General features: G+C 37.2%; 5 protein-coding genes across 5 annotated transcripts; 3 read left to right on the top strand and 2 right to left on the bottom strand.

Annotated features, from left to right (window-relative positions):
• The first annotated feature begins 15 nt into the window (after positions 1 to 15).
• On the top strand, positions 16 to 1,818 carry CIAPIN1 (cytokine induced apoptosis inhibitor 1). Its single transcript, XM_011308254.1, has 4 exons — positions 16 to 241; positions 353 to 669; positions 756 to 900; positions 983 to 1,818. The coding sequence occupies exons 1-4, from the start codon at positions 115 to 117 to the stop codon at positions 1,207 to 1,209; spliced, it is 816 nt and encodes a 271-aa protein (XP_011306556.1). The 5' UTR covers positions 16 to 114; the 3' UTR covers positions 1,210 to 1,818.
• On the bottom strand, positions 1,603 to 7,143 carry cue (Protein cueball). The gene is made up of 4 exons (XM_011308255.1): positions 6,931 to 7,143; positions 3,951 to 5,280; positions 3,580 to 3,865; positions 1,603 to 3,483 (listed from the first exon to the last, which is right to left on the bottom strand). The coding sequence occupies exons 1-4, from the start codon at positions 7,013 to 7,015 to the stop codon at positions 3,382 to 3,384; spliced, it is 1,803 nt and encodes a 600-aa protein (XP_011306557.1). The 5' UTR covers positions 7,016 to 7,143; the 3' UTR covers positions 1,603 to 3,381.
• A 1,078-nt stretch (positions 7,144 to 8,221) lies between these two features.
• Hap40 (Huntingtin-associated protein 40 kDa) lies at positions 8,222 to 10,071 on the top strand. The gene is made up of 5 exons (XM_011308251.1): positions 8,222 to 8,518; positions 8,721 to 8,767; positions 8,849 to 9,253; positions 9,409 to 9,630; positions 9,879 to 10,071. The coding sequence occupies exons 1-5, from the start codon at positions 8,433 to 8,435 to the stop codon at positions 10,046 to 10,048; spliced, it is 930 nt and encodes a 309-aa protein (XP_011306553.1). The 5' UTR covers positions 8,222 to 8,432; the 3' UTR covers positions 10,049 to 10,071.
• Positions 10,072 to 10,082: 11 nt separating this feature from the next.
• On the bottom strand, positions 10,083 to 13,831 carry LOC105268584 (UDP-glucose 4-epimerase-like). Its single transcript, XM_011308253.1, has 2 exons — positions 13,563 to 13,831; positions 10,083 to 11,170 (listed from the first exon to the last, which is right to left on the bottom strand). Exon 2 carries the CDS (start codon positions 11,168 to 11,170, stop codon positions 10,094 to 10,096), a length of 1,077 nt encoding a protein of 358 aa, XP_011306555.1. The 5' UTR covers positions 13,563 to 13,831; the 3' UTR covers positions 10,083 to 10,093.
• Positions 11,113 to 13,448, top strand: LOC105268583 (phospholipase A2 inhibitor). The gene is made up of 2 exons (XM_011308252.1): positions 11,113 to 11,189; positions 11,657 to 13,448. Exon 2 carries the CDS (start codon positions 11,679 to 11,681, stop codon positions 12,789 to 12,791), a length of 1,113 nt encoding a protein of 370 aa, XP_011306554.1. The 5' UTR covers positions 11,113 to 11,189; positions 11,657 to 11,678; the 3' UTR covers positions 12,792 to 13,448.
• Positions 13,832 to 14,600: the final 769 nt, after the last annotated feature.

Here is a 14,600-nt window from a genome sequence, read left to right as displayed (position 1 = left end):
TGTTTTACAGTTAAAAATCTAACCTGCAAGTTTTTTCAACACGAAATACTGTGGGAATAAACAAAAATAAATTTCGCACTATTCTGATTATTTTTGAAGCAGAGATTCGAGGAGATGTCTGTTTCTATCAAGAAGGAGGACAATATCCTTATCCTGGTCAATGACAAGGTCAATGTCGAGAACTTTCCTGCCAGAATTACCCCAACTCAAACTGTGATGAGATCAGCAGATTGGAGAACATGTAAAATCCTTTGATAATTGGTGATTTTTCTCATTGAAGATTACATTTCCCGTCAAAAAATATTCAAAAATCTTTAATTAAGAGGTAAATTAATTATTTATTTGTTTGCAGTCATACACGAGCCATCCTTGTACCATTGTATCCTCACATTTGGTGTTGACGAGAAGAAGGATCTCCTGGAGTTCCTAAAAGTCCTCAAGCCAGGAGGTCTCGTTATATCCACTAAATCAATCAGTAATTCCAAGAAAACTGAAGGAGAAAAACTCTTCTCCGAGGAGATTTCTTCCCTAAGAGCCACTGGATTTCGTTTCAAAGAGTGCAAAGTCAGTCCTCTGGAGTCTAACTGGAGAATTCCAGGTCTTCTGAATGATGATTATGAGGATGACCTAGAGATGTGTGAGATCATCGTGGAAAAACCGTCGTACGAGGTAAATATTGATTTTAATACATCATCCTCGAGGAATTTTCGTATTTCCAGTGGTTTTCATTATTTAACTTATTTCTTTGTCAACAGATTGGATCCTCAGTGGCTCTTTCCTTCGTAAAAAAGCCCCAGAATGTCTGGAAGCTCGATGATGCTGTTGAAGATGACCTCATCGACGAGGACGACCTCCTGGACGAGGAGGATCTGACGAAACCTACTGAGTCTTCTCTGCGAGGTATTTTCACTCTGTCTCTGAAATAATTGCCCTGGAGTATTCCATTATATTCTTTAATTATATTTTTAATCATCATTTCTAGTTTGTGGAACCACTGGAAAACGTAAGGCCTGCAAGGACTGCTCCTGTGGTCTTGCAGAAGAGTTGAATGGAGAAATTCCCAAGAATGAAATCCAAAAATCTTCGTGTGGTAATTGCTACCTCGGAGATGCCTTCAGGTGTGCCAGCTGTCCTTACTCCGGAATGCCAGCATTCAAACCTGGAGAAAAGGTCGTACTCCCATCGTCACAACTGACTGCTGACAATTAATTCAATTAATCCAATCAAATCAATTATTAAACCCCATAAAAAATAAAAAATAAAAATTCCAGGACACGAATAACTGTTTTCTCTGCGATAAATCAAGGTCGTTCAATTTTTTCTTATCAATTTATTTCTTTTTACAGTAATAATTTATGCTCTGCACATAAATTCTCTTCTACTTAATTTTTACCCTCGTAAAAATTCTACCCACTAGACTCAAGTAAGAATGACAAAGATCATTACAAAAAAATAATGTGAAAACAATGTTTTATGGATAAATAATTTGGGAATACACCCCTTTCTCCATAAATCCACTATCACGTCGCTGGTGATCAGTGCCTGGGAAAAGGGTATTTTCCAGATCTCCAATAAGTACCACGAAATAAATTCAATATCAAAAACCTCGAGCTCCCCCTCAATTTATTTCAATGGACAGAAAATGATTGTTCTGATGAATGGATTAAGTTACCAATTGCCTAAGTATTGATCTCACTTACTGAAAGCCTAGAATTTATTATTTACAAACCCCAGTAAGGCATTTGTTGGTTCTGTAGCCATAAATAGCCCTAAAATTTCCCCCACAATTCTACATTTCACTCAAAAAAAAAAAAAAAATACAACTCCTGTGAATATTCTTTAAATAAACACTAAAAATTGATTTAAAAAACAAAAATCCAGATTCAACTCCTGATAAATTATACACTAAAACAATTTCTCGAATTAGAAATCAATTTTAAATTATTCTCTTCATTTAGGGATGAACCACAGAAAAAAAAATATAAACTAAAATTTAAATAATGAAAATTATTTCGATTCTTCATCGATTCATCTCCCATTCTAAATTTGAATAAAAATTATAATTTATGATCATTTTGAGAGATTCAGTGTTTTCACGTTGCACCACGCGATTTGATTATTAATTAATCTTTACTGCGCTGGTGGTTTTGTTTTGTTAGTTAATTATTCATATGTGTATTTATTTACATTTATGTAGATAAACCGCTTGGGTTCAGCCTTAGGTATCAGCGTATATGATTTCTACACGTGGAATGGCTAGTACTCACTAACCGCCGACTATTTTATGCTGAGGTCACGATTTACTTCATCATTGTTCTCGGCTACTGCCGACGTTAACAATTTACTGGTTTGAAGACATTAAATAGTGTGATCAGGCAGTTTGCGGTATCGGGTTCTGCATCGAGGGAGATTTTTATTTCAGCATGACGAACTTGATTAACCGATAAAACGAAATAACTCGAATTGAACTCCTCTGAGTTTTCTGGCAATATCTTCAAAAATACGGGAGACAGAGAAATTTTCATTATCACCTCTTTTGTAGGATTCAATCAGCTCTACAAAAAAGGTGATAACAAACCTTTCGCTATCTTCCTTAGATCTCGAGATTTTCATTAGTCTAGCGAACTGTGGATATCCATTCGATTTTTTATGATTCAAATAAATTAATGATCATACCTCCGCAACTACGGGAGATAGCAAAATTTTTGTAATGATCTTTTTTACAGCTCTTAATGATCTCTCCAAAAAAGATTCCTACGAGAATTTCACAATCTCCCTTAGTTTCGGAGATATTTTGTAAATGAACTCAACTGTCCACTTAAAAAAAATAAATTCCTCCCTCAATCGTATTGTTCCTCTCAACATTTTAATTTGTGCTCTGAATTCCTATTCCGGCATTGGCTCAGAAGCTTTGGACACGTAGGCAGTAATAAATGTCATGATATGTTGAACTCGAACATTCTGCTGAATTATTCTAATTAAATCTCCAGTGGAAGTGACCATTAAATAAAATCAATGATAAATGAACAACTGATTAATAATAAATGATAACAGAATCATTTCTCTACTCTTTGGTAACTAAAAATCAGCACCAGATCACAACTTCTCTGGGCTTATAAAAACAAAATAATTGAATTGATGAGTAAAATGAATGATTGTTCGTTGGTAGTCCCTCGTATTTCTCAGTATAATCTTGTTAATTAAAACAAGAATATTCCTTTGGCGACGTTTTCTCGTCATTGTCAAACTTAACAATAATACTAAATGTTTTCTCCATGATTTACCCACTCAGTTAGCAGACAAGTGAGATATTAAACAGTCTCGTAACAGCGAAATTGTCCTGATGAGAATGAATAGTTGTGAATTCTTATGAATTGGATGCTAGCACGAGTTGTTGCCTTCCATATCCAGCAGAAGAGAATTTTTCTCCTCTTTTTTGTTGCATATTGGCTCTGGATTTCGACGATTTGGCTCAAAGCAGGGCTGGAATAATTTTTTTTTCTTATTCCTCTCGATTATCTCGAGTGTGTAATTAATTTCATAATGGAATTATTGGAGTCTGGGGAGGGATTCACTCACCGTTTCACAGATATTCATGTTGCAGCAATCCTCAATCATAATTTCACACTGATTCCCTGGCAATTGCGGTCTAGATGTCAGTGGAGTTATGCCATTTTTGCTAACGACGAAACGCTTCTTGATTCTCGGTCTTCGTCGCAATTTGTTTACGAAATAGCTAAGTACAATTATTGATGTTGTAAGTACAGTAATTATCACTGACAATATTATCACTAGAGTTTTGTTCTGTACGCCGTATATGTACATGCTGCATTGTGAATTTTCGGTTACATTTCTCTCCAGACATCTGTAGAAGTAAATAAAACATTTTTCAATGAAATAAAAATATCGTAATTATTATTACGATGATTTTAATGAGAGAATAGAATTACCTGCAGATGATTCGATCAAGATCTCCGAACTCCTGGAGTCCGGTTGTGCAGAGGAGTCCACAGATACCATCCCCTCCGATCCTCTCCTGGCACCTCACTCCAGTGGCATCCTGACACCTGCAGACAGGTTCTCCACCCTGGATCTCGCACTCTCCTCCATTCAGGCAGAATCCTACACATACATCTTGCTCGCACCTCCTCCCCCGGAACCTGGAGGAGCACCTGCACCTGGGTATGCCCTCATGCACCTCGCACTCTCCCCTGACGCAGAAATTATGGCAGACAGAAGTTTCGCATTGGACGCCATCATATCCCTTCTGACAGGAGCACCTGTTACCCTGGCGGTGTCCCCCATTCAAGCAAACGATCTCCACTTTTTTGTCCTCCCCCAGGTCCTCAGTGCTGGTTATGAGACCCTCGTAGACCTCAGAGTTGGCCTCACTCTTGGATTCTCTCATTCTCTCGACGACGACGCAATCTACGTGCCCCAGGTTGTCTCTGGCCACTAGACTTCTGGGATCGGCGTCTCGATTCGTCTCCAGAAAGGACTTCCATTCCTCAGGTTCTCGTCCAGGTGATGGTGTCTTGCTGAGTCTCCAGATGGCTGAGTGGACCCAGTCAGTCCAGTAGATAAACTCCTCGTCGATGGTGAGGTGCACTGGCTGCTGGTGTTTGCCGTGAGCTAGAAGTTCCCTCTGCGTTCCATCCAGATTACTTCTCTCTACCTTGTAGGTGATACCCTCCTCGTCGTCGAGCCAGTAAAGCTTTCCTGATGTGTGGTCCACAGCCACTGCCAGGGGATCGTAAAGATTGGAATTTATTATGGTTTTCCTGGAGGTTCCTGAGAGGTCGGAGGACTCTATCGATGGTGAGGAGCGATTGCTGTTCGTCCAGTAGAGGGTCCTTGTGCAGAGGTCCAGGGTGATACTCCTGGGACTCTTATCTGCCAGATCGATGATCACTTCTGGTGGGGACGAGCTCTCGCTGAAGTCCCTGGTCGATTTATTACTCGTTAATCTCAGTCGGAGGATCGAGGAGAGAATCGAGTCTATGTAGAAGAGGGATGAGGTCACTGGGTCGTAAACCATTCCAATTATATTCGTGAAGTTGACGTTTGGAAGAAGTGGACTCCAGATTTTAGTCTCTTCCTGTAGATTTTTTGAGAAGATCGAGGTATTTCGGTTTCGGATGTCCCCCAGGTACATCTCGTGGGACTCCGGATCGTAGGCTATTGCTGATAGAGAAACTGCGGCGGGATTCAGCAGTCGACCTGTCAGGGTGCCGTTGGAGGAAAAAAAATTCACCTCCCGACCGATCGTCACTGCTAGATCTGCAAAGGGGAAAATCACAGGGAAATTACGCTGTTCTGGGATCTCCGGGTGACCCGGGGGGGTTCCGGGTGACCTGGGAGGGTTCCGGGTGATCGGTTATCACTGCGATATCGATTGGAGATTCTTTTGATAACGATTTCCGTCTGACTTCAGGGAATCCACCGAAGGGTTCATACAGTTTTCGTTAATTATCCGGATAATTAGAGGTTTTAGGAAAAAACTTTGTAAGACCCTTTTTGAAGATCGGGAGATTTCCTAAAAATATTTCTTCTGACGTTTTGCTCTAAGACGAGGCTCTCCCGAGATAATCGCGCCGTTTGGGTCTAGATTTCAGTTTTAACGACCAACTACTGAATTTAATTGTTAACGTACTTTTAATAAATCGAATTACAGTTTCGAATTGATGATAACAGTATTAGCATATTCAATTCGATGACAGAAGTGTGGGAAAGAATTATACGAGGGGAAACTAGAATTCATCCAGTCAATTTAATTGGCGAGACAATTCGCTGTGCGTTTAATTGATAATAATAGAAAACTATTTGAATTAATTGACGCCGAGAATAATTTTAATCATATCAAATCCACTGATAAAAATAAATTGGATACTATACATCGATGATCTTGACCTCGCATATCGCATTCGAGTATCGGATTATGATAACGAGAAATTTTCCTCGTGGGAATGCAATCAAATGATTTATTTCTTCATCGGAAATATTCCAAATATTTATTTGTATTAAATAAAATCAAATTTTTCTTAATTGTTCACTGAATTTTTTTAGAACAATTATTATTTACAGAACATTCATTTATTCTGCATTAACAATGGAAATTGTTGGGCAAGCCAATAAATTTCCAATTCAACCAAAAAAAAATAATAATAAAAATGAAGCTATCGAAAAAAATGATTTTCCCATGAAATAATGAGTAGTAAAATCTCTCCAGTGATTAACCCGGAAATATCTCCGAAACAACTCGAGATAACAAAATTTTTATATCTTTCTTTTTTATAGAGCAAACCGCGATCTACAAGAAAGGTCATTACGAAAAAATCGATATCTCCGTTAGTTTCCGAGATATCGATGATTACGAGTGACACATTTAATTTTCAAGTTCAGAAAAAGTTATGGATTTTTTTATTGGAGAATCGTGCGAGGAATCGTTGACAGGCGATTGAAAAAACTCGAAAAAAGCACTAGGTTTTGATAAAAAATCAAATATCCAGTGCTCTTGAGGCATTCCCAGCGGTCAAACCTGCATAACAACCGCTTTTCATAAACGATTACGTAAATGAACTCAATGTGACCCGGAAAAAAGGAAGTGGTAAAACCGAAGGAAAAACTCTCAAGAATTATTTACGACTGGTCTTGGGGTTGGTTCCATTCATAAACCCCGATATTATCAATGAATTAAACAAAAATCACTGGGTGCGAGAGAGAACGAGCGATTGCTGGCGTACGTGACAGGTACCCAGGGCTAAATGGCAACCGAAGTAACACGAGTACTTCAATGCACATCTACCGGTGGACAAACTAAAAAAATGATAAAATAAATAAATACGAGTGATTTGGTGAATTAAAAAATCACTGGTGATCGATATCGAGAGGATTTTTAATATTTTTATGTGATAAAATGTGAAAACTCACCCCACGTTCTGGCATGTGCTCTCAGCACTCCGAAAATTGACAGGATCAAGAAAATCCGGGTAATTCGGGGATAACACAGTTCCATTTTTATGATTTATTGATGATGAGCATTGGGGATATTTTTTTTATTTTTTGGGAATCGATTTTTTTTTTTTTTTTGAGGTTTTAACGGAGTGAATTTTCAGAGATCTGTGCGCACACACGGACGAACGGCAACTGATCGTCCCATGCGGCGGGAGAAATTTTGAAGTGATTTTTTCGGGAGTGGGGGCTGAGGTCGGTCATTGGGAGAAAATCATATTGGGATTTGTTTATTTATTGAGATTATTTATTGAGTTACGGCGATGGAAGCCTTGAAATGGTTGAATGTCCGAGGAAAAATTAATTCTGGTCAACGAATTAATTTATTTAATAATAAATTAGACATGAATTAAATTATTCAATGATTTTTGGAATTAATTCTTAATAAAATTCTGAACTTGTTTATAATATTCATTACTTTTCCACGTGAATTATATTTTATTATTGACGTGGAATAAATAATATGATTCTTTAAATAAATAATACAATTTTCATTGAGTAATCTCCATACAATGCGATTATATAATTGTCGCATTGCCGTGATAATGAGTGATTTCGAGGGAAAATGTGAAAGTACATTTTTATAAAAAATTTCACGGCTCAAGAATGGTCTCTAATTTTTTTTATAAAACCGACCTCTCCTCGATGTAATTATATAATTAGATAAGTCTTTGCAAATTGCTCGTTACGATTTTTATATTTTTCTCTAGATTATTGTGTCTGTAATTAATGAGTTCATTAATGAGATTTTACAATTAACGCAGTACGACGGGATTTATGCGACATGTGCAATTATTTTGATTAATCATTCAATTTCCTGCGATTATTTTAACAATTGCCAGTTGTGCGTCATTCATTGGAAAATCTAAATGATCGAGAGATCTTATCTCAATTATTTATCGAGTTAATGACAATTTAATAATCAACTAAATCGAATTATCCAATTATTGTTTCAATAATTCACGTCAAACCTTGAATTTTTATTACATCTTTTTTTCAATAACAAAATTGTTTACAAAAAAAATCGCGATAATATCAAGCCTTAATTATTATTGTTTAATAACAATATTAATAATTCGTTGATATTAGTAGTAATTATTGTTAAATAAGAACAATTATTGTAAAATAATGAAGTCGTTTTTGAATTTGAATTTGAAATGAGTCACGTGCACCTTCAGCCGAATAAATCCCGAAATTCTCCGAAGATCCACGAACTCCAGAGGTGATAGACGAATTTATCAGAGGATTTATATTCAAAAGCAATCGTTATCACGTCCTTGATAACTCGATGATCAACTGAGCCTTCAAATCAACTGAAAACAGGATTAATATATTCACTAATTACCGATGAATTAAATTGAGGTCAACTCCTGGATCTGGCGCAACAATCGTAATGAATTGAGGTTATTCCTGTATAAACAATGGATAATTCACTTGATAACGCGGATCTCAGGCAGCATAATGACTTCTTAATGAAGTACCAGAGTATCAACAACAAATTAAAGAAGTAAGCATCATTCATTTATTAACAAAATTGATTATTTTCACTTGACCTACTTTATGGTTTGTGTCAATGCCTCGAGAACGGAAGGACTCAGTAAAATTTCTGTAGGATTTTTTTTGTAGAGATAATAGTGAGCTACTTTTATAATTAAAATCATTAATTAAACGTTTGATTAATGAACGCCATAAATTATCATTGTCTCCAGGAGATTCCTGAGGAATCCAAACATAACAGAAGCCAGTGAACAATTCAGTAAGAAACCTAGTATCCAAGGAATAAATCAATCTGCAATTATTCCATTCAACAGAATAATTAATTGTTTTAATTTTTCAGACTCTTTAGCACTTAATTGCGAGCAGGAAGAGGCTTGGCAATACGCAGGCCTCTGTTCAACAGCTGTGGCACGTTGTTACCACACCCTCGGGGACACGGAGTCGGAGATAAATAATTTATTGAGAGCAGGTAGACATTTCCTGACGGCTGACAAACAGAACTGGAGCATTGGATGTCCTTCAGTTGGTCAGGAGAACTTTCAGGCCGCCACCAGCTGTTTCTCCGATGCCGTTCAAGCCTGTCATAATTCCCCTGAATTCAGTGCCACTGCTGCTGGAGCAATCCTGGAACTCGCCATCGCCCTGGGACCAACTCCAGCTGCTGGACAATTCGTCAAAAAATCCATTGGAATTTTTCCAACAGCTCAAGCATTCGATTTGCTACTGTCTTATTACATAAAACAAGGTGAGAGCATCTTTATAAATAAATGTGATAAATATATTTATTTTTATTTAATATTTATTATTATTGTTCAAGTAAATTCAAATAAAGTTCTTTTCATCTGGTTTTTGCACCTGTTTTTTAACGGTTTGACAGTTGATCATGATTTTTATTCCCAGGAGATCATACCTCCGCTCTGAACCTCTGTACTGAGTTCATGGATTTGTTGGAGTCATCAGCTGCTTCGAATCATTCAGCTCGTTACAGAATATTCATACGCAAAATAGAGATCAATCGACTTTTGCTGATATTAATTCAGCAGTTGACTGTTCAGAGATTGTCCCCGGGAATTTCTGAAGTTCTGGAGAGATTTACGTCGATTGAAGACAATTGGAGTGCAAGTAAGTGAAATAATTTGTATTAAACAAAAGAAAATTGATTTAACCCTTGAATATTCAGGGAATATCTCCAAAACTAAAGGAATTATCGACATTTTCATCAGGACTTTTTTTGTAGAGCTAATTATGATGAAATGAAAAGGTTATTACAAAAAAATCGATATCTCCTTTAGTTCGGCGATATTTCCAAAAAAGATGTTTCTTGTACGAGTTGTCAAATGTTCTCACTGATTTGATTGACATTTTTTTAGATTCCCATTTGAGTGAAGACGAATTTATTCTCCTCCAGTCGTTAGTCCTCGCCTGTCAATCAAAGGACTCTCACTCCCTCCTCGCCTTGGAGAACGATTTATGGAATTACTTGAATACAGAGCAAAAAGATTTACTACGCCAACTAGTGAAGATTGTAACAACAGAATAATCTAATTACTGGCCACAAAAAAAAAATCTGTCAATTGAAATTGCCTCAGTCATGCTGAGACTTTCCATTGACAGCTCCCCGATACCCAAAAGGATTCATCGTCTGCCACTTCCAGAAGTCCCTGCACATATCCTCAACGGTGAGTCTGCTGGTCCATCCTAATTCCTCCCTTGCCAAATCAGCATTTGCCCACATGCTGACAATATCCCCTTCCCTCCTCTCCTGGATGACATAAGGTACATTAGTCCCAGTGACTCTCTCGAAGGTCTTGATGAGATTCAGAACAGACACACCCTCGCCAGTCCCCAGGTTATAAACCCTGAGCCTCTGAGGGCATTTCTGGAGAGCAGCAAGTGCTGCCACATGCCCAGCAGCCAGATCCATCACGTGAATGTAATCTCGTATTCCAGTGCCATCAGGGGTTGGATAATCACCCCCGAAGATGGTCAACTTGTCCTTGTGCCTGAGGGCAACTTGTGCGATGAAGGGCATGAGATTGGTGAAGGGTTTTGTGGGATCTTCACCGATTAATCCACTGGGATGAGCCCCCACTGGATTAAAATACCTCAAGCAGATGATGTTCCATGTTTTCTCTGCCCTGGAGATGTCCTTCAGCATTTCCTCGATGAAGTACTTGGTCCTGCCGTAGACGTTCGTTATATTCCCCACTGGGTGATCCTCAGTTATTGGAAGGTAATCAGGCTCGCCATAGACTGTACAGGAGCTCGAGAACACCAGATGAAAACATCTCGACTCTTTCATCACCTCCAGAAGATTTATAGCACCAATTACGTTGTTCCTGTAGTAGTGCAGTGGCACCTGCATCGATTCTCCAACAGCTTTTATCGCTGCGAAGTGAATCACGCAGTCGATCGTGTGAGCCTTGAAGACTCTCGATAACTCCTCGCGATTTGTCAGGTCGCAGGTGTAAAATTTTATTGTTTTACCCGTTATTTCTTCTACTCGGGCTAGAGCTGCTGCTGTACCTGAGGATGAGACACTGTTGGAGAAGTTGTCGATGGCGATCACTTCGTAACCTGAGGACAACAGCTCTACGATGCAGTGGGAGGCGATGTATCCAGCACCTCCTGTCACGAATACTGTCTTCCAGGGCTGCGACATCTTCGGAAACAATAATAAGGTAATAATTCATTTATTTCGAAGTAATTGAATTGGTTTATTATTTGTAATAATAATCTATTTCAATTATTCTAGTCGGAATGTAGAAAAATGCTGGACTTTTGCAATAGAAAATTATTAATTCTGACGTTTTAATCTTCGAAATAAATTTAATCACGTCATTAAATATTTAAACAGATGCTAATTTAATTTGTCTCATTGAATCAATCGACACGTGCCGGTGAACGTGCAGGTCATCGCCTGGAATTATCAATTTTCTCTGGTACCTCTAACTTTTTCTCGTCTAGAAATTCCGATTTCGCCCTTTCCAAATTCTAAAAGAATCGTGAAAAATTCAGGCTGGAGTAATTCATCCAGAAATATACGACTTCGATTACCTTCATCATATTTGCACAGTTGTTTACATAAAATTGTGATATGACTTCTCCTACATTACTATAAAAACCTGAAATAAAAAAAATTTTCTAGTGAGTCTGAGAAATTAGCAGAGATGGAGAATTCTCTGGTGTTCTTCATCACTTTTCTGTGCGCATCTTCGCTGATTGCCACGAGCAGTCTGTCCTGTCAGAGGCCAAAGTGGAACTTGAAGATCTGCCAAATAAAGAATTCGTCGGTCTTGGTGAAGTTCGAACGAGAGGTCGGGAAAACGTGGATCCATGAGGGGGAGAATGTGATACTCTTGCAGCTGATCAACTTGATGATTGCACCCCAGGAGGAAAATAGTTTCGAGATCATCGAGGCTGAGGACTTGGGGAGAATACCAAAATTGTTCGCCCTCAGTCTGAACAACACAAAAATTCGAGGATCATCTCCTTTTCGTGATCAGCGATACCTCAGGACAGTTCAACTCGTCAACAATCAGTTTCAAGAATTCCCTCGGGAGTTCTTCCAGGGAATTCCCGACGTGCGATTCTTGGGGATTCAAAAGCAAAATATTGGAGGAATATACCGTTCATCGTTCTCAAATATCTCAGAACGTCTGGAGAAATTTTATTTCCAGGCGAATCAGCTGAGAATCATTGGACCCAATACTTTCTCCAAGTTCACGATCCTGGAAACTCTGGATTTGACGAGCAACAAGTTGGAGGTGTTGAAGGCTACCATGTTCTCTGGTCTTGATGGTCTGGAGACTCTCTCGTTGGATTGCAATCGGATAAATAGGATTGATCCTCAAACTTTCTCAGCCCTCAGGAATTTGAAAATCCTCAACTTGGCGAACAACCTGTTGACGACTTTAGGATCTGCTCTGTTCAAACCTCTGCGTTATCTGAAGAGTCTTCAATTGAGTTCCAATAAAATAGAGAAGATTCTTCCAGGGACTTTTGACGGCTTGATTTATCTCCGGAAATTATTTCTAACGGGCAATAAGTTCCATGTGCCAGAGACCTTTTTTGCGGATCTGCGAGGTTTGGAAATTCTGAAAGTCTATGGGAGAGACTTTCAATCTAGCGATCGATGTGACGTTTTGGAACCGATGGATCCTCCCAGATCAATTCCAATGATCGATCCTGATATAACGGGATATGGATCGATCGTCAATCGATTTTTAATACCCGAAAGTGAATATTTATTCAGTTCAGGGGAGAAGTCGTATTACAATTAATATATTATAATTATAGATTCGATCAAATTATCAATATTACTAATAATTCTATTTATAATTTGTTCGTATCGATCGCAGACTAGAGTGGATTTAAAAAATCAATCAAAAGATTTATATAATTATCATTCTCCAATTAATTATCAGAACAGATCGTTTATATTTATTGAATAATTCAGTGGGGAGAAAGGAAAGATAAGGAGTCGACTCAATTAATAATTAATTGATTAATTATATTATTAGTTCGATATTATTTATTTATTTAAGATAGAATTATTAGTAGAATCGAAGGAAATGAATTGAATGTTTAATTATTTAACTTTAAATTCGAGAGAATTGTTTTTCTATTTGTTTAATTACTTTTATTATATATTATTCATTTATTTATTTAAATATGTACGGGGATTTCGGTGCGGGAATGGCGAAGGATTTTCACTTTTCATTATTTTTTTTTTTTTATTAAGTAATTGAGGGTTTTTGAATTTCTCACGAATTCTTTTTAAAAACCGCATGATTTCAAATATAATGACGAAGTAAACCCGAGAGTCAGGAGTTACCCTAACGGTATTATGAAATTCCCAGACAAAACTCGTTCCCGACTCCTGATTCCTCGGACGTCTCTCCGGCCTTCAATTAAAACCGAAAAATAAAAAATCAGAACAAATAATCAATCGCGATTCACTGACTCACCGAAAGCCCCACCTTTAGTGAATAAATAATTGTAATTGTTGAAAGGAGAAGTTGAAGGAATGATAGTTGAATAATTATTTGTACCTTTTGTGGGTATTTTTTGTTGTCCAGCGGTTTTCGTCGTCGAACTGGATTTATTGGTTGTTAATTAATTAAATAATTTGTTGTTTTAATTTGTTGATGGAGGCAACTGGTGGATGGAAAAAGTGAGAGGGTCTTGCCGGTTGCTCGGTTGATCCTCGACTGGTTGCTAATTCTACAGTGACTCCCGTCTACAGTATGATGGAGAAAAAAAAAAGAAATAATGTATATTTTCTATAAAAATTTTTTTTTATGTAAAATTGAATAACTAATCAAGCAATAAATGCAATTGTATAATCAATTTATATTAGAAATTATTGTGATTAAATGTAAGAAATTATTAATTAATTCTGACTCCACAATTTGAATAAAAATGGAATGAAAAGTAAATAAATAAATAAACTTAATCAATAAAATAATTAAGGAAGTGGGAAACAACGTTTTATGGAATTTCAAATGAAAAAAATTATTCAATATGTTGAAGATATACTAGTAATAAAATTATATTATTACAATAAACGCGTTGTCGTAATTGGCAACGTGCTTGACTGTCACGCCGAAGGCTAGGGTTCGATCCCGCCACGATTCATTTTTTTTTTATTTAAACAATTCCAATTTCTCTTTGTTAATTACTAATCAATCGAAATATTATTTAAAAACTGAATACCTACTCGATTTTCATGTTTCTCTGATACTTTTTCGAAAATTTTGAATTTGAAAATTTTCCAGTGAATACCTCCTTGGATCTCCTGTTCTCCTGATATTTTTTCGAAAATTTTGCATTTGAAAATTTCAGTGAATACCTCCTCGGATCTCCTATGCTCCTGATACTTTTTCGAATATTTTGCATTTGAAAATTTCAGTGAATAACTCCTCGGATCTCCTATTCTCCTGATACTTTTTCAGAAATTTTGCATTTGAAAATTTCAGTGAATACCTCCTCGGATCTCCTATTCTCCTGATACTTTTTCGAATATTTTGCATTTGAAAATTTCAGTGAATACCTCCTCGGATCTCCTATTCTCCTGATACTTTTTCGAA

This window comes from Fopius arisanus, unplaced genomic scaffold (genome assembly GCF_000806365.1).
Source record: "Fopius arisanus strain USDA-PBARC FA_bdor unplaced genomic scaffold, ASM80636v1 scaffold00059, whole genome shotgun sequence".
Classification (NCBI taxonomy): Eukaryota; Metazoa; Arthropoda; class Insecta; order Hymenoptera; family Braconidae; genus Fopius; species Fopius arisanus.
The sequence above is the reverse complement of the archived record's forward strand: the minus strand, read 5'-3'. Positions and strand labels throughout refer to the sequence as shown.